The 19,696-nt window shown below is 40.9% G+C and overlaps 1 protein-coding gene across 1 annotated transcript in view; it reads left to right on the forward strand.

The window, feature by feature from the left end:
* Nucleotides 1-19,696, forward strand: part of IL1RAPL2 (interleukin 1 receptor accessory protein like 2) — a gene marked incomplete at both ends in the record, with an annotated part of 1,033,390 nt that overhangs the window by 499,132 nt on the left and 514,562 nt on the right. Inside the window, one exon of the mRNA XM_079726932.1 lies at nt 19,401-19,674. Coding sequence (XP_079583058.1) covers nt 19,401-19,674 — 274 coding nt within the window. The remainder of the gene's footprint in view (nt 1-19,400; nt 19,675-19,696) is intronic.

Raw genomic sequence — 19,696 nt, forward strand, 5'->3', positions numbered from 1 at the left:
ATGCTCCATTAAAGATGTAAAAAAAATGTTAATCTTATCCAGAAACACCCTCAGAGACACACCCAGAATAATGTTTGACCATATGGCTAGGCAATCTGCAGCCCAGTCATAAAATTAACCGTCATAGTCACCTAGCAGTGGTTCCTGATACCTGGTAAGGACTTAATAAAGATTCTTCCCTTCAGGTCCACTTCCTGGATCTTTACATCAAGTCTGTACAGTAAGTAGAGCTAGTATCTCCATTTTACAGATTATAAAATGGGATCAAACCCAGATATCCTCAAGTGTTGTGCCCTTTGGCCTCTACCATCTAACTGCCATACCACTCTTTGGTGATGATATGACTTACTAAGGGCCAGAAAACACCCAAAGGCCAAGTACCCCTTTCCTTTTTCCTACTCGCATCTCTACTTAATCAAAACTATTCAGGGTCATATTTTATCAATAGGTTTGTGCTGGGTGATGATAGAGAGTAATGGGTTAATCAGATTAAGGAATTTGTGCTCATATATAATATCTCTGTTAGGAGGTTTGACACTACTCCTAGGGAGCAAGACATTCTAATTCAGTAAAACGGCATGATTCCAAACACTATAAAATGTGACACAGAGGAGATAAACCCAGGTAAATCCCTTTGGCTGGGAAGGTTTTCAGTGCCTCTCAAACTGAACAAGACCTAATAGATAGATGTTGTGGTGCGGGGGGCAGGATTCTGCTTGTTCCTCCTATAAATTGAGCTGATTTCCAGGCACAGTTGGGAAGAGCTTTGTAAGCTGCATCTTTGAAAGTCAGCAGATACAAACGAGTCCACTTCCGGTCCCCATTCCCAGCCACCTCATTATATTGAAGTCAGTGTCATAAATGACATAGCCACAGCTTCTGCCTTGTTACAGAAAGTTTCCATGCAGCTTGCTAAATGTGACCCCATCCAAAGAGATATGTAAAAAAGGGAGAGAGTCGTTTGAATCTTTTGTATATGTACTATGCAAATATCATCATAATAGGAGAAATTACAAACGAGTATAAGAATTTATAACATCTTAAGGGGGGGATTAGCAAGATAATGAGTTGTTATGGTTACCAGTGAGAATTGAATTATCACTACTGCTATTATATATTATTTCTAATAATATGCAGTACCATTTCTAACGTTAAACATTATTTCAAATATCATAAATTATATTACTGATAATAATCATCACTGCTATAGTTATAAATCAAATTATATTTATTATCACTACTATTAACCATAACTAATACTTATTGAGTATTTACTAGGTGTTAGGTACTGTGTGTTCTAAGTGCCTGACATGTATTCATCTTTAAGTCCTCACAATGACTCTATGAAGTAGGCACAGATATTATTTCTGTTTTGCTGATATGGAAACTGAAGCACAGGCTTGCAGAAGTAAGGAAGAAGGTGGGGCTCATGGTACATGGCAGAAACAACAGGGCTCCCCCCAGGCCAGCTTGCTCCTCATCTTCCCTTTGTCCCCTCACTCCCTATATTTCTGCAGCACAGAGGATAAGGCTAGGTTTGTATTTTGAGAGGTAGTCTCTTTCCACTGCCCTGTATTTTGGGGGGTCTGTGGATGAAGGTGATCTAGCCTCCAACATATGTTAGGGAGCATACCTGGGGACACTGGTCCCTATATCCCCATTTGTTCCTATTTAGGCTGCAAGCATGCTAAGCTGCATGCTAACTAAAATAGTCAGCATCTCTGTGTGTATGCATGTGTGAGTGTGGCCTGGGCAGACCCTGTTGAGCATGCTCCCTCTACTCTCTACCCCGGCTCTCCTGGCCTGCCTACCTGCTTATGTCTGACTGGCACATACAAATACTGAAGGGTGGAGGCTAGTGCTGGGGCAACAGGGAATGCCCCTCCCTGGCTGCCACCACCACAGGTGATTCATGTTTCGGGAAATCTTTCCACAGGGTTCACAATGTTACAGTGTCCAATCCCAGATCTCTCTGAATCCAGCGCGTTCTCTGGCTTAGAGTTCATGCCCTGGCTGGGATGAGGAGAGAGAGAACCATTTGGAAAAGGAATAGCACCGGGCGTGTAGGCAGTGGGTGAAAGAGAGAAGAAAGAATTGAATGAGGAGTTGAGAGGAGGAGGAAGATTTGTTAATGGTGGGGGGTGTTGTCAGTCAGGGTATTTTTTGGGGGGGAAATTTTATTGAAGGATAATTGTTGGGGGAGACTCTCATGCTCCCACACATCTTGCTGGGGATGCCAAGAATGCAAGGCATTGAGGTCCTTTACCTGGACCATTTCTCAGTACTGTTTGCAACACACAACCTTAAGGAATGTGGTAAAATCTCTCTCAGGGTAAAGACTGGGCTTGCTGCTTGCTGTGGATTAGTGGATTCCCCAAGCTCAGTGTTCCTCGACTCTGTTACACAGCAGCCTCCTGGACTGTTCTGTGTCATTCCTGTGGGAGTTGAGGGACACGGAAACCTATGCAAATATGCTGATGTTCATGCTGTTTGCTGTCCCGCAAGTAATAATAATAAGATGATCATCATTGCGAAGGGAGCCAGTCTTGGTGAGTCTTTAGTCAAGTGTGAAGCTGACAACTGGGATCTATGAGGATCTTGTCATATTTCCCAGGCCTCTTGGGTAGGCAGCTAAAGCATGTGGCATTGTTTAGCTGATGGGGTAGTTCATGCATGCATCCACCCATAGGCAGCATGCTTTACTGGCTTTGGAGCATGAGGTTGGGCAATGGAGGCAGGGCAGCACCTGTGGGTGGAAGGGCCACAGTGCTCCCCCCTCCACTACCTCTTGTCCTTATCCTCTATCCTGAAAAGGGGGAAACAACAGGGACCTGAAGAGAGCTAGAGGGATCAGGGACAGCTGGAAGTCACAGGGGGCAGCCCCTGAGGCTGTGGGATCACCTGGGAAGGACACATTCACAGAATTGTCACATCCTTTCCAGGAGACCCTATCTCGGCTAAGCTCAAACAAAAGTATACCTTATTGTGTTTTTGAGAATTGCCTATTCCCAACCCCCAAGGATCCTGGAGAGGGGCAGAGACCATGCTGAGAGGGTGAGCACGGTGTGCCCCAGGACAAGAACACCCTGTGGTCTGCCAACCATCAGTACCAGAAGGCCTGGATGCCCTCGGGTGAGGAGAGCATCAGCTGTGCTTGGCAGTCCTGGCAGGACAGTTGGAGAGTACTCGGTGGATGAAATGTATGTGTGGAAGACCTGAGGCCAAAGAGTTTGAGCAGGGCAAAGGCAGCAAGGGCAAGAGGCTGGGGACATTACCTTATGGACAAAACCAGACATCCTCCTGGATGGACCAGGAGAGGAGCTGATGTGTGAGGCCTCCTCAGGGCCCTAATAATCTGTGAAGGGAAAAGAAAAGGGGTAGGGATTAAGAAGTTATGTTAGTTTTCTACCCCTGCCATCACCGATTACCCCAAATTTTTTAGCAGCTTAATACAGCCCCTATTTATTAACTCACTGTTTGGTAGGTCCAGCTGGGCTCACCTGAGTTTTCCGCTTAGGGTCTCACAAGGCCAAAGTCAAATGTCACCCGAGCTGGGCTCTTGGATGGAGGCTCATTCAGGGTACTGGCGAATCCAGTTCTTGCTGACTGGAGGACTGAGCTAGCTGTCAGTTGGGAGCCACTTTTTGTGCCTTGAGGCTGGTGTCATTCCTTCTCAAGTGGCCCCCTCCATCTTCAAAGCCAGCAATCCTGCATCGTGTGCTTTTCACACTTCAGGTTTCTCTGACTCCACCTTCTGCTATAGCTGGAGAAAACACGCTGCTTTTCAGCCCCCATGTGATTAGATCAGGTCCATCTGAATAATCTCTCTATTTTATGGTCAACTGTGCCGTATAACATAACATTATCACGTAAGTGATATTTCATCCTATTCACAGGTTCTGAGGATGAGGCTGGGGCATCTTTTGGGGGGTCATTGTACTACAAGAGAGTTTATGGGTTTCGGGGGCAGGGAATTAGGATTTCACTAGGAACATCAGGCTCCAAAGACCTACCCCACACCCTCAGCCAAAGCAGGGTCCAGGAGCTTATGTTCTGGCTGGGGAGATGGATGTAGGGAGAAGATGGTAGACATACACTGGCAATGGTTATCTCTTAACAACTTATGATCTAGTGATATTGATGGGCCCCAGAAATTGAGCTACAATGACTGGAGGTGAGGACTGAAAGAGGGAGAAATGGGTCAGGAGGGCTCGCAGGGTTCTGGGACTTAAGATTCTCCCATTCCCAAGTCTCCTAAAAAAAGAGTATGAAAAGCCTTCCTCCCCACCTAGCCACTTAAATGGGGTCATTCCTTGCCCCTCTGGAATTGCATGGTGAGACCTATGTGGTAGGGACATATCTGGTGTCCAGGATCACATCTTTGTCTGAGTCACATTTAATGAGCTAGAGATACAGTAGGTAAAAACTGCAGGCTTATTCAGGAGTGGTTTGGGACAGAGCCAGAAGCAAAGCAGAGACCAACAAGAAAATGTGGTCTCTGGCATCTAACTCTGGTTTTCCAGGGGTCATGCAGGAGGGGAAATAAGTGGTCAGGCCTCCATGGTCTGGTGTAGGGAAGGGGTTCTGAATCTGGGGCTCTTTGTCCCAGTGGTCCGAACCCTGGCAGTCTGGGCTTTGTTACTTTCAAAGTTTCTGTGAAATGCCCAATCTCAGTGGCAGATAAATAATCATTAACAGGAAACCGTGGCCTGGTGTGGGTAGGTATGCCCATGTAAATCACACCCTTTCTGTTTTACCCTCTAGAGATCTTTTATCCAGCCTTCTACTAGTGTGTGGAACTGATGTTGGGGTGGTGTACCTGGGGTTCTGACTGCTTCTTAAGCAGACTTCTAACCAATCCTATTGGTAAGTCTCACATTCAACCTCCCACCACTCCTAGAGGGAACTCTTGCTGACAAACTCTATCCATTAACAAATCTCCCCTCTTCCTTCTCTCAATTCCTCATTCACCCAGACATCATCATCATTCATCTCTTCAGTGCCCCAGGGAATGAGACTCATTCCATTCCCCCCATAGTCTTCCAGGCTACATCAATTGAGCTGGGCCTTATCCAAGTACATATCGGACACATGCAGCCTAGAAACCTTGTACCACTGTGTGATGTCAAATACTAGCTACATAAACAGCCATGAACAATAGACTGTTGACATGATGAGTTGTCCTTTGGGCAGGGAGGGCAGGGCAGGTGGATAAAGTGGAGAGGGTGGCTGCCACAGATGGAGAGAGAAAAGAACACTCACTGACTGAGCACCGGGAATAATATCTTTCCTTTGCATTTCTCCTTTTTAAAATTTGCTCACACTTTTCACCTGGGCTACTAGGAGCTAAGGGCTATAATGAAGGATTAACAAATTTTTGAGAGGCATTTATTGTGCACCAACACTGTACCAGGTACTTTTGGCTTGAGCTACTTTAAATGAGTCTCCTGACAACATCAGGAGGGAGAGATTCAGCCCCTCTTTATACTGGTCATCCCACCCCTGCCTGGATCCCCAACATTAGAACCTCCAACACTAGCCACTGCCTGTGCCTGTGACCGTTTTATGATGAAAAAGAAAGAAATCCTCATTCTTGTCTGATACATCATAATAATAAGATTATAACTTGCCTAAAATTATTAGTTACATGTGATAATTATTCCCATTAATACCCAAGAGAGTAGTAGTGGTTAAAAGAATGGAACATGGACTCAAACTGGCTGTGGAATGTCAGGCAAGACATTTAACCTCTCTGAGTCCCAGTTTGCACAGATGTAAACTGGGCATGTCTATACTACCTATCTTACTTATAAGGTTGTTGTGACAACTAAATGAGTCAATGCATGTAAAGTGCTTAAAGCAGTGCCTGATACACAGTAAGGAGTTAAACTCTCCTATTATTAATATTATTATCCTTACAACTGTGTACCAAGTTCAAAGTCATTTAAGTCTGACAAAAACCCTCTGAGGTGTGAATTTCTCCATAGTTTACAAGAAATACTCATTCCTAATAGTAATTGTGACTCTAGCACTAACGTAAGTGCAAATAATAACAGTATCAATGATGCCTCAAAATTATGTCCATTTTACATATGCATGCCAAGATTCTCAGTAGTGGTATTAATTATGACTATAATGTCAATAGAATGTAAATTATCAATATTCCAAAATCATCTCCATTTCACAGGCAGGAACAGATAATACCATTATTTGTATATTGGTGTCCATCATTAAGATAGATGATAAAATAACATTAGTGATAATAAAAACAACAACAACAGCAATAACAACATTAACTATGTGATATAATTATGCCATTTCCCAGGAAGAAAATACCACACAAGCATTACCAGGAGTGGTAGTTATTATAGTGTTTTAAAAATATCACAATAATGCAAGTAACTGCGTTAATGCTCTACCTCAGTTATCCTGATTCTGATGAGATAAAAGGTTTCTTCGCAATATGGTACAGCAGTGTTTCTTAGCAGTACAGAATTAATTTATTACTAATTATATTTATTACTAAATTATTAACCTGTGTTACACTTACTATAATACTATAATACTTGTAATACTTAATACAATTATGGTATACATAGTAATACAATTGTGATTGTATTACTATTACTATTAATCATTATAATGATTAATCATATAATCATTTAATTATGACCTTAATTATAATAATGGGTATTATAAAGGTAAAATAATTAAATAATATAAGTAATTTACAATAATGTAAACACAAGTAATAATAATGCACAGTAATTATCCCCAGTTAACAGCAAGTAAAGCATAACACAAGCCTCCCTGGTGGTGCGTCCTGGCTAATATTATAACATTATAATATTGTAGAATTATAAATAATAATATTATGGATATGCAATAATTATGCCCCTTTTACCCTGGGGACAATCAGTACCTGTACACTGAGACATATATTAATCCTCTAATGTTAACCTAAATGCATATAGCAACATTGTAGGATGTCCTGTAACCATACCCATTTCTGTGAGGCAAAGACCAGCATCCTAGGTAGTGAAACTATGATAATGGTGCTAACACTTTGCAGGTACAGTCTATACCCAGGAACCCAGAAAGTGCTTTGAACTCGGCTATTTCCCTGGCAGGGAAGGCAGGGCCAGCTCCACAGTGGGTGGCACCCCCTTGAGCACCACCTAGGCCATATCAATGCTATAGGTAAGTACCTGCACTGCACAGTACCTCCCAGTCACTTGGAGTGCAGGCACCGGTTTTGACACCCTGCCAGCATCCCCTCAGCTCACAGTGACCCTCTGCATCTATCCCCAGAAAGTGCTATCCTCTGGTAGTCACTGAGGAGTGGCACTCCATGGAACCAAAGCCATGGACATTTCTTCCTCAAGGCCACGTGGACTAACCCACTAATGGGCACTTCCAGGTGCCCCAAGGCTGCCACTGCCCCCAGCCACAGAGGTGGACTGGAGGACCACACTGGGGGTGGGGGGAACAACTGGGTATAGACAGAGAGGGAAACCTGTTTCCCCCTTCCATTACCACCCTTCCTCCTTTCCTGGACACTACCTGGGGGAGGCAGGGGTTCACAGTACAGACCACAAATTCTTTTGCAAGTGGATAGGGATCAGATGCACTTGAGAGATGGGGGAAGGAAAGGAAATGCTCAGGGTCTGGAAGGTTCTTCTGGAGATGAAGTGAGTTGGAGGAGGTTATCAAGCTACACACTCCTTTGTCTGATCAATCCTGGAATCAGTAAATTCTCCTCACCCTGAAATTATTTGAACAGATAAGTGAAGGAGGTTGGTAGCCAATGAGCCATGTGGATGTCTGAGGGAACAGTGTACTAGGCATAGGGCACAGCCATTGCAAAGGCCTGGAGTTAAAAGAAGCTCTGCTGATTTTATGAACTATCTGAAGGGCCCTAACATGGACCAGTTTGTAATGACAAATAATAACAATATTAACCAACTAACAGAGTAGTTCTCAACTCTATCTGGTTCTACTCTCTCTTTTGAGGATAGTTGCAATTTTATATAACAAACGTTTATTTGAATTTATGACATCTTATATAAGATATATATTAGGATGAATCATATGAAGTTGTCAATATTTGGTCTTTTTAAATAAATTTATTTATTTATTTTTGGCTGCATTGGGTCTTTGTTGCTTCACACAGGCTTTCTCTAGTTGCAGCGAGCGGGGGCTTCTCATTGCGGCGGCTTCTCTTATTGCGGAGCACGAGCTCTAGGCACACAGGCTTCAATAGTTGTAGCTCGTGGACTCTAAAGTGCAGGCTCAGTAGTTGTGGCGCACGGGCTTAGTTGCTCCACGGCATGTGGGATCTTCCAGGGCCAGGGCTCGAACCTGTGTCCTCTGCATTGGCAGGTGGATTCTTAACCACTGCACCATCAGGGAAGTCCCAGTATTTGATCTTTTTGACTTAAACAGCAATTTCATATTATTCAACCTATTATAATAAACATATAAATATAATTATATATATTTAGTTACAGATATTTATTTTATATTATAAATACACATTATATAACTACATAAACTTAAAATAAACCCATATAAATATATGCAAATTTATAAACTACGATAAGCAATCTGTAATAGAGTAAATGTATATATAATCTATACATATAAATATATGCAGTCTTCAATAATATAATATTGTTATAATATAGCAAGTATACATATTATAGTAGTGTAGAGTGATACACACATATTACTCTATACAATTATATACAGTTAATATTGAAACATATATATCATGCTAAAATATGATTTAATGGCCCTTTACTGTCCTGAAATGAAATTTATAAGTAATATGACTTACCTATGCCCCAAATTTGAAAAAAACAATTTAATTATAAAACAATTTAATGACCTAACTTTAATATAAAGATGGTGTAAAGGACAATTTTCATTGAAATAATGTATATTGTTGTATGTAAAGACTTGAGAAGTACAATAGAATAATTTAAAAAATAGATATATAATTAAAAGAAGAAATAGTAGTAGTTGAGGTCGTAAAGGAAAGATTTACTGATCATTGTATGTGTGCAAGTCACCGTTTGTTCTAGTTCTAAGGACTTGAAGTACATTAATGTATTTAATCTTCACAGTGCCCTGATAGTCAGAACCTGTAGAGGGCTTCCACTGTTTGTTAAGAGGAGGGGTTTAGAAATTGAGTTATCTGTAGTGAGGTGGGTGGACCTAGAGTCTGTCATGCAGAGTAAAGTAAGTCAGAAAGAGAAAAACAAATACCGTATGCTAACACATATATATGGAATCTAAAAAAAAATAGTTCTGAAGAACCTGGGGGCAGGACAGGAGTAAAGACACAGATGTAGAGAATGGACTTGAGGACATGGGGAGGGGGAAGGGTACGTTGGGATGCAGTGAGAGAGTGGCATACACATATATACACTACCAAACGTAAAATAGATAACTAGTGGGAAGCAGCCGCATAGCACAGGGAGATCAGCTCTGTGCTTTGTGACCACCTAGAGGGGTGGGATAGGGAGGGTGGGAGGGAGGGAGACACAAGAAGGAAGAGATATGGGAACATATGTATATGTATAACTGATTCACTTTGTTATAAAGCAGAAACTAACACACCATTATAAAGCAATTATACTCCAATAAAGATGTGAAAAAAAAAGAGGAGGGGTTTATGGTAGCTGAATGGTGTGCTAAACTTAGAAATGGAGAGGGAAATAAGTTATCTAAAGAATAAGAGTAAGCCCTATTGGGCACTTATTTGGAGTCTGTATATCCTAGTTGACCCAGAATTTGATTTAAAATAGAGGCAGCCAAGTGTAGAACATATGATGTGTACCCTGCCTCATGCCTGTAACTTCTAGAGCCTGGATATTTGATGAGTAACAGTTGTGTCTCTGCCGTGAATCAGAACTCTCCCCACAACAGAGCAGAACTCCATCAGGACCAGAGATCTCATCCTGAAATCTGTGTGGCCACACATGGTGTGGAAACAACTAACTTCAGGCAGAAAACCCCTGTAGACTCTGAGGTTGGTCCCCACTCAGGCTCTGTGTGTTAGAAGTGCAGGTTGCACATGTGTGGGGTGTGTGTGCAGCTGTAAGTATACTCTCTTAGACCTCAGTTGACTAGAACCCGCCTCATAAGAGCCCTCAGTTAACTGGCTTTTATTCCCACCTCTACTCCCTATTGTAACATAAACTTTTAATCCCTACACTATTTTTTCTTCAGGGTATCCACCTATATATGTAAGAGTCTAAAAGTTGGAAGGAATAGTGGCCACATCCAGGCAGGGGTTTGAGATAAGGATGGGACTGTGTATGGTGGTTAAAAGGGGACATTAGCTGTATCTGCAATGCTTTATTTCTTTAATAAAACAAAGCTACTGAAAGCAAATTGGAAAAAAGTTAACATTATTAACTTTGGATGCTGAGATCATGGGAGTTTGTAATAGTACTCTTTTTATTTCTGTGTAACTTTGAAAGTAAGATAGAAAAAAGTGAAGATTGCCAGGGAGAGATTTTCCAATTTAGTACATATGCAGCTGGTCTTCTTGACCAAAGACCTCAGCAACCATCATATAATCTGTTTTCTTGGTGCTGGGTTAGAACTTGTCTAGTTTAATGTCTTCATTTCTTTTGGGAGTAGAAACTGACTTCCCAAAGTCACGTATCTCCTTGAGGAGGCAGAGGTGGAATGTAAACCTAGGGTTTCAGATCCCCAGCTAGCTCTATGCTCTTTTCGCACCGCCAGGCTCTATTCTTATACTGTCTTGGCATCAAGGTCTAGGGTGATGACCCTAAGGACCTGACAAATCCTTAGTCAATCCAGAAAATTTTATTCTCATCATGATTCTCTACTTGGGCAAAAAATGTATTCGGACTTTTCAGAAAAAGATCTTCAACAATCCAAAGGTTAAACTTCAGCTAATGCAAAAATGAATTAACCAAAGCAGTTCACTCGAATAGTACTTAATTAAGCTAAGTCTCATGAGATGAGAATATATCAACCTATATTTAGTAAGACCTACTAAGTGTCTGGTCTGGGAGGTGTTTGAGGAGAGATGAAAAGAAAAAAAGAAAAAAACAAACCAAAAAAAAGCATGAGAAGTCTCTGACCTTGACTAGTGTGCTAGTCAATACTGTTGGAAAACCAAGCTGCCATTTCTAACTTGACACCTAGGTAAATTAAGCTCAGGACTTGACTAAGATTTGGCTTGGGAAAGGCATGGAAAGTGGGAGAAGTGGTATGAGGGTGGAGACAGGAAAGAGTTGAATGGGCAAGGGCCCACAGCATAACTGCTTCCTAACAAGGAGGGTTAGTGTAGCTCTGTGAGGGAGGAGGTCCGCTTCAAGAGCATTTCTCTTGGAAAGTGATAGGCAGCCATTTTGATAGGGTGGGGCCTGATTTGAAAGGGCTTGGGTGATAGACTTGGTGATTTTGATCGACTTACCATAGAATCATGAGTTCTGGAGCAGGGATATGGCAGTGAGTTTATTTTGTGATTCCTGTTTGTTGTGATGCTAGCTAATGGGAAAGTAGCAATCATTTGTTATTATGAACACATTTTGTACCTTGGAGCCTGGCTCCTAGCGTTCCTATCAGAGTTTGGACGCATCCCTGCTCTGGTGGGAAGCAGTAGGAGGAATCTTAAGGTCAACACATGCAAACAACTTTTGATTATTAGTGAATTTTGGGGGGTGGAAATCCCCACACAATTTCATCCCATAAAGATGTAATGAGTGCCTACTATGTGCAATGCACTGGGCCTTGTCCTAGAGATTCAAAGGAAATGAGGCACCCATCTAACTGGGAAGGAGATCTGTAGACAAACATGTGGTCAGAGCACTGCAGGGGAAAGAATTCACACAGGGCAGTGAAGTGCAGTTCTTTGGACGACGTGGCATTTGAAAGCTGTCATGGAAGATAAGTAGAATCTCAATCAATAGGCACAGTGGCAAAGTGGAAGGAACCAGAGAACAATGGCAGATAAGTGAATGGCATGTCGGGGAGTGGTGAGTATTTACTGAGGGGTACCGTGTTTGAAGAGCTGTGGCTGAGGACAGGAAGGACAGGCAGTCACTGGTGAGGCAGGGGAGCTAGGTTTAGGGGTTTGCGTACCAGGAGCCACTGCAGGTTTTGAGTGGTAAAGGGACATGGTCTTGTACATCAGAAACATCACTTTGGTAGTAGTTTAAAGAACAGACTGGAATGGAAAACAAAATTCAGGGATGGCTTCCAAAAATCTTGGCTTGGATGACTGTGAACATGAGAGACAGAGAAGATTTGGCATTGGAGATAAGCTCACTGGCAAGCATCCTGGATTTGAGAGAGTAGCAGAAAGTCGGCTAGAGGGGTTGGTGGGCAGTGCTGATATCCTCTCTCCCACAGACACATTTGCAGCTGCAGCCTTCAAATTAACATCAGTGCATTTGAGAAGAGCTTCAGGCTAGTGGGTAATCCCCAAGGAGGCTCATCAGGCCTGAGGTAATCAGGAGTTGAAGAGTTGGTTGTAATGCCTCACGTGGCCACACCTCCAGAACATGATTGAGGTTCTCATTTGTCAGATAAAGATTGAAGGAATGATCTTGACAAAGCATAGTACAGATCCTGTAATGAAAGGGTAAGGAAGATGGTTGCCAGCCCATTATTAAATGTGATAACTGGGTTGAAATGAGATGAAGGACTTCATTTAGGCAGAACTTTCCCATTGATGAACAGTGGGGGGGGGGGTAAAAGAGTGAAAGGAAAGCGTATAATCCAATCCATAAAAAATGTGGAAATGCTTTTTAAAATCTGAAGCAATAATCATTCATTGTATTTATAGAGCTGGAGTGGGGGATAGTTTCTCTATTGATAGATACGGATGTGCAGATGAAATTTTAAAAATCAAAGAAATTTCCCCCACTGTCAGAACTTTATTTTTAAAATGACGAAACAGCTCTGTCCATATTTCCAGGCTGGGGGCATGAAGGCATATGTCCAGCAGCTGGGGCACAGGCCACTCACTTCTTGGAGAGTTTGACTTTTTGTGCTCGGAGGCTGCCCACTAGAGGCAGACGGCGTACACTGTGATGGGTATAAATAAAAAGAATTTTGTCTTTAGGCATGTGTTTGAAGGAGAGCTGAGAGAGAAACAGAAGGTGTACAACTCCCACATTAAAATATTAGAAATAAGGAGAGTAATGTATTCAATAGGCATAATACATAATAAGTACAAATATTAAGCAGAGAACTCTATTTCTAGACTCTAATGTTAGGAATTGGGTGATCATCCTTAGATATTTAATTTTAAATGAGTCAATATGGGTCAGATATAATTTATCCAAGTTTTAGGACTGATCTTCAGAGGTTAAATCAAGTACACAGATTATTAATAATTCATTACTCTGTAAAAACTGTGTATAATTCAGAGGTAAATAATTGGCATACATTATTTGATGGTTATTATTTAGGGATAGACTATTACTCAGCTGGAAAGGTCCGCTCTACTGAAAAGGGATGTGCTATTTGGAATACATATGACAATTTGGATAGCACCAAGCAAATTTTAATATTTTAATGTCTCATGGACTGGGATGAGGAGTATAGGAGGCAGTATATAGAACACACAGTGGTTAAGAACGTAGGTTCTGGAGTCTAACTCACCTGCATTGGGGTCCAAATTCTGCCATCACAACCTGAGTGACCTTGAGCAAGTCATTTAAAGTCTCTGAGCTTTTCTTTTCTCCTCAGTAAAATTAGAAGAGCAAGAGTCCCTACCTCCTGGAGTTGACATGATAATGAAATGAGAAAACTACAGGCAAAGCACCTGTCACAGTACCTACCTGTTTTGCACTAAGGACTCAATGAATGCCAGTAGCTACTGTTGCACCTTTCTAAGCTGGGTCATTTACCTGGCGTATGTAACCTGGTCATCCAATCTGAGCAAGACCTTAGCTACATGCTCAACTTTTGGCTCCCCCTATCACCCACCCCCAAGGGCGCATCCCCAGAGGCTGCTGTGATCCCTCCTCAGCAACCAGTGATTGGCAGATAGCAACTCCTTATTTTTAGAAATTAGGTGGGGAAAATCTACCGTGCTACACAAAAACTTGGACAGCCCGCCCTCTAGTGGTATTTTGATGAATTGCCCCCAACAATTGCCCCTTTGATTCACAAACAGGAGAGCTGGCCATAAAAATGAATGAGATATATACAGCTGACATAGTTACCAGAAAACACCTGGTTTACAAATCAATTTATTAATCAAGGACACATAATAAACTAATATTGGATGTACATCTCAGGCAAAGGACTTAAGTTGTAGTGAACATTATCAAGATATCTGGAGATTGCATATTTTCATATGCTAATTAGCCATTTTACCTAAAGAGATTCCCAGTTTGGGGCAAAACTCCAAAATTGGCAATCCTATTCATACCTATATATCCTATCCCCCAATAAAAACTGTAATGTACATAGCCATTAGAGCTTGTAATTTTACTGCATGCAATATTCTTTTTTTTCTAAAATAATATAATTGTTGTTGTTGATAATAACATCTTATCCCCTTCTAGGGATTAAAAACTTTCCTCAGGACTTTGTTTTCACAGCAGGTAGGTGTGACAGGATTTGCTTTTCCAGATGTATTGAGGAGGAAGCCGAGGCTTGTCTATAAACAGGCTAAATATGTTTGCTTTCATCATCCAGGGCACGTTCCAGAATACTGCATTAGTTTTACCCCTAGGAATCTCCTCTTGGTAAAATAAATTGCGTGGACATTGGCATGTCCCTTTATATGTTTCATATGCTCCTTTTTTTTCTTGAATCTTCATGTCAAACTCCTTAAGCATTCACTTGTTTTGCAGTTTGAAATGAAAATGATTAAAATAGAGACCTGGGTTTTAAAGAAGTGGCTTTCTTTGCTGCATTGTAATTGTTTTGTATAGCTCAGATATTAAAGCATTTCTACCAACAAGACCAAACTACGAGTAATAATTTTTAAGCCTTACAGGAACCTAAATCAAGGGAACAGAGATGAGCATCTAGAGAAACACAATTGTTCTTTAAATACTTGAATTGCTGTTCATAACAAGACTCAAGAGTGAACAGGGAATGGATAATTTAGAAATAGGTATTTTTTAATGGAATGATGGGAATATTTATAGCCATACTGAGAAATTGTGAAGCAGAGGACAAGCATGCATTCACTGATGCTTTTGATGGGTTTGCTATGTAGCAAATTTCTATCCAACTGCAGAATGTTGCTGTTTTTTTGGGGGAAAACTAGTTTCCTTCTTACAGTGCCTCTATTTACACTTGTGGCTGGTTAGTGAAACGTAGTTATCAAACCACCTGTAGGAGAAGCCAATCTGTCCAGAAACCACTTTTCTTAGGAGCCTTTCGGGGGCAAACCTACACAGGTGCGACTGGAGTTGTGAACAGAATAGGGCTGGATCCCTCTGTGAATGAGAGGCCTTGCTGATAAGGTCAAGCTTGCAGGTGGGCTTCCTCTGTGGGCTACTCAGTTCCACTATGTCCCCAACCTGGCCATAGCGTGCTCCCTTGTCAGCTGCATCACAGATCTATTCATTCACCTATTTGCCAAATATATCTGGAGTGTCAAAGTGCAAAGGGCTCTGAACGTGTGGCATGTATTACAAACTCCTTCTCATGACAGAAATGTGAGTTGTACTGGTGACTTCTGATGGCACCATCTTTGATCCCTGGAATGGCCCTTGGCAAATTGAGTTTTATGTGAGCTTTCTCCTCTTCCTGACTTTTTGTGGCCCTTTCATGCTTTCTCTTTTGTTTTAAACATCTTTATTGGAGTATAATTGCTTTACAATGGTGTGTTAGTTTCTGCTTTATAACAAAGTGAATCAGTTATACATATACATATGTTCCCATATCTCTTCCCTTTTGCTTTCTCTTAACCTTCTCTCTTAACCTCAAGGTTTCAGTCCCATCATGTTCCCTTGCCACCTGAGTTTCCAGGCCTCTTACCTTAGTAGGCCCTTTTTAGTTGTTTCATCAGTCCCAAGTCTAAAGATAAATGCACCACATTGTAGTATTTCATCCCATCTTGCCCCTCTCTCTGTTGGTTTTCCTAGGAATAGCAATCCATTAAAAACAAATCATACTACTTTGTTGGAATCTAGTAGTGGTCCTATACTCTCTAGATATAAGGCTACAAGGCCTTTACTCATGGGAATGGATTTCTCATGAGTAAAGTTCAGCATGGGAAAATATTCAGTGTCAGATGGGCCTTCATGGATCCCTGGTATCATACACTGTGTCTACTTTTTTTGGGAAAATCACCTGAGGTCTCTTGAGATACATTATATTGTAACATGTATTGTGAGTACAGTCGCCCCCAACCCTGCCCATATTCGCAGGTTCTAGATCCTTGTATTCAACCAACTGTGGATGGAAAATATTTTTTTTAAATTGCAGAAAGTTCCAAAAAGAAAAACTTGAATTTGCTGCACACTGGCAACTTTTACATTGCATTTACAACTACATCACATTTACATTGTATTAGCTATTATAAGTAATCTAGAGATGATTTAAAGTGTATCAGAAGGTATATGTAGGTTATATGCTACTACTAAGTCATTTTATATAAGGGACTTGAGCATTCACAGGTGTTAATATCCATGGGGCTCCTGAAACCAATCCCCTGCAGATACTGAGGTATGACTATACTAAGAGAAAAGAATAAAGGAATAACGTTTGGAAATTGTTGTCCTTATTATTGAATATCTATTCTCTGTCTATTGACTACTTTATAACTAAAGACTCCCTCTCTGCTACCTAAAACTAGGGAACAGAAGAAAAGGAACCATAAATTTATGAAGTCAAATACATTTTGCTCAGCTAGTACTTAGAAGGAAATGAATTCTCAGTGTACTCGCAAGGTCCGTATGACAGAGCTAGTTGTAATGGCAGTTAAATGTCTTCAACTGCCTTTGAACATGATGGTTGTGTCCTAGGAGCAGATTTTTGATTATTTTCTATACCAGCCATGTCCTGTCACTAATGGGACAAACCAGCCTGTTAAACATTGTACAGGTATAGATTATGCAACAGATTGTTTAGAGGAAGTAACTAAAGGGATTTAGGGTGCAAATGAAAAAACATTCCAGATTTTTTTTTCTAGCAGGTAGTTATAGAGTTTTGAAGCTACTTTACCAAGACAAATGTGTTAATTCAGAAACACTTGCTGTGCATCTTAGGGTTAGGAGAAAACAAAAACTGGAATATTAAGGAGTTTAAAAAAATTATCCCCATATTTTCTTTCTATTAACCAACTTTTAAAATAAAGCTATGAGAAAAAATATATTCCCTAAAAAAACAGTTTCCTCTCAGTTGTGTTAATGCATGGGAACAGTATCACAAATAATCCATAAAAAGGAATAATATAAAATTAATTTAAAGATGATAAAACAATAAATATTAAAATTGCATTTAATACAGAGATGTATCATCAGTAATTCACCATGACCCAGAAAGTTTAAAGAAAGCAGATTTCCCCCTCTCTGTTCTTGACAGTTGTGAGAATGACAAATGACAGGTAAACAACTGATACTTGGGAGTGAATATAAAAGTCCCCCAAGAGATAGCCAGAGATCAGTACGTACTTAGTCTAATTCAGTTGTACCTTCTTGACTTCAACAGTGCACAATGGTCATCAAAATTCATAGTGATGCATCTGGTGCCCTGTGAGTACTCAAAGTTCAAATGCCCTTCATTATAAATTTAGGATGAGTTATTTATTTGGTTATTGATTTATTTCTAATGAATACTTCACATACTATAAGAGGATTTGAGGCAACTTATAATAAAAGCTCATATGCAGCAAGGCAGTGAAAAATGAAGTCACAAAGAGACATCAGAAACCACAGAGTTCAAAAACTTTCTTGGGCCATAGACCCCTTTGAAGATCTGATAAAGAGCTTGGAACATCTCCTCAGAAAAGTATAGCTATGCAAATAGGCACAACCTTGAAGTCTATCCAGACACTCTGCCCCTGGGTGTCCTTGAACCCCAGGTCATGAGCCCCTTATGTAGAGAAAGCAAAATCCTGAAGTAAGATAGTTATTTCACTTGAGCATTGCATTTAGCTCTGAGCTTCCTGTCAACTGAGGTTAAAAGATAAACACCCTGGGTTGCAGAGTTCTCAACATCTAAAAAAGGAAGCAGATCAGTTCACAAAATGATAAGCGAAACATATAATTTTAAAATGACAGCGTTTATACAGTTTATGAAAGGATTATTTTATATAAAGGGTAATCAAGTAATATAATGTAGCACAATTTGATGAAATTCTTTGAAAATCAGCAATTGGAGGTAGAATAACTATGCTAATTGTATTGATTAGCATATAAAATTAGCCACAGTGTCTCATTTCCAACCCTTCTGGAAAAGAGAGAATTTATTGTATATGTCTTTCTTTAATGGTAGATTTACCCACCTAATATTATTTGATTAAACTTGACATTAATATAATATATTCCCATGAGCGCACACCAGCTGAGCAGCAAGGGAGACCTAAGGGTAAAAACAGAAATTGAAGTGTGATTAAATATCCGCTATTAGTAGGTCATACCATGGAAAACTGGCATGTAGATAATGGCAAATAATCATTTTAGGTATCCACTGCTTTCAACCCAGGCATCTACTTTCTCAAAGGCAAATAAATAAAACAATGGCTCCTGTCACAATTACAGGCAGAGGCAGTATAGGATAGTGGTTAAGAACACAGTCTCGGGAATCAGAGACTGGTTTTCCACCACTTATTAGCTCTGTGTCCATAGGCAAAGTTGCTGAACTTTTCTGAGTCTCAGTTTTCTCATCTATAACATAAGAATAATAAAAGGGTCAATCTCAGGGCTGCTCCTAGGCTCTATATGGGTCCTAAGGAAGTCTTTGTTTTGTGGGGCTCCTGTCTATATAAACAATTCGAGTCGCCAAAAATCAACACGTCAGTGTCATTGTAGCCATCCAATCTCACAAAATCCTGTTAAGCGGATGCCTCGTGACTGGCAGGAGTGATCCACTGGAATTGATACCTATCTGTGGAGCTCCAGGAAAACCCCATAGGCATGAGTGCTGGAGCTCCTTGGAGGATCTAGTCAACCCAAAGTTTACCACAGAGGACTGGAAATACCCCAAAGGCACAGGGCTAGGGCAGGAATCCTGCTTGCCCAGGTCTGAGGAGGAAGGATACTGATCTATCTCATAGGATCACTGGGAAGATTGAATGAGGTCATCTATGTATCTATGTAAAGCACGTGACTCAGTGTCTAGCTCATAGCAAGTCCTCAGTACATGTTGGCAATAATTGTTGCTCTTCTCATTATTATCAACAATGCTCACTGCATCTCATGCCCAATCTGGTTTTCTTTCAGTGGATGGCTGCATTGACTGGTCAGTGGATCTCAAGACATACATGGCTTTGGCAGGTGAACCAGTCCGAGTGAAATGTGCCCTTTTCTACAGTTACATTCGTACCAACTATAGCATGGCCCAGAGCACTGGGCTCAGGCTGATGTGGTACAAAAACAAAGGTGATTTGGAAGAGCCCATCATCTTTTCAGAGGTCAGGATGAGCAAAGAGGAAGATTCAATATGGTTTCACTCAGCTGAGGCGCAAGACAGTGGATTCTACACTTGTGTTTTAAGGTAAGTGCTGTGTGAAAACTGC

Source organism: Hyperoodon ampullatus (genome assembly GCF_949752795.1).
Source record: "Hyperoodon ampullatus genome assembly, chromosome: X".
NCBI lineage: Eukaryota > Metazoa > Chordata > Mammalia > Artiodactyla > Ziphiidae > Hyperoodon > Hyperoodon ampullatus.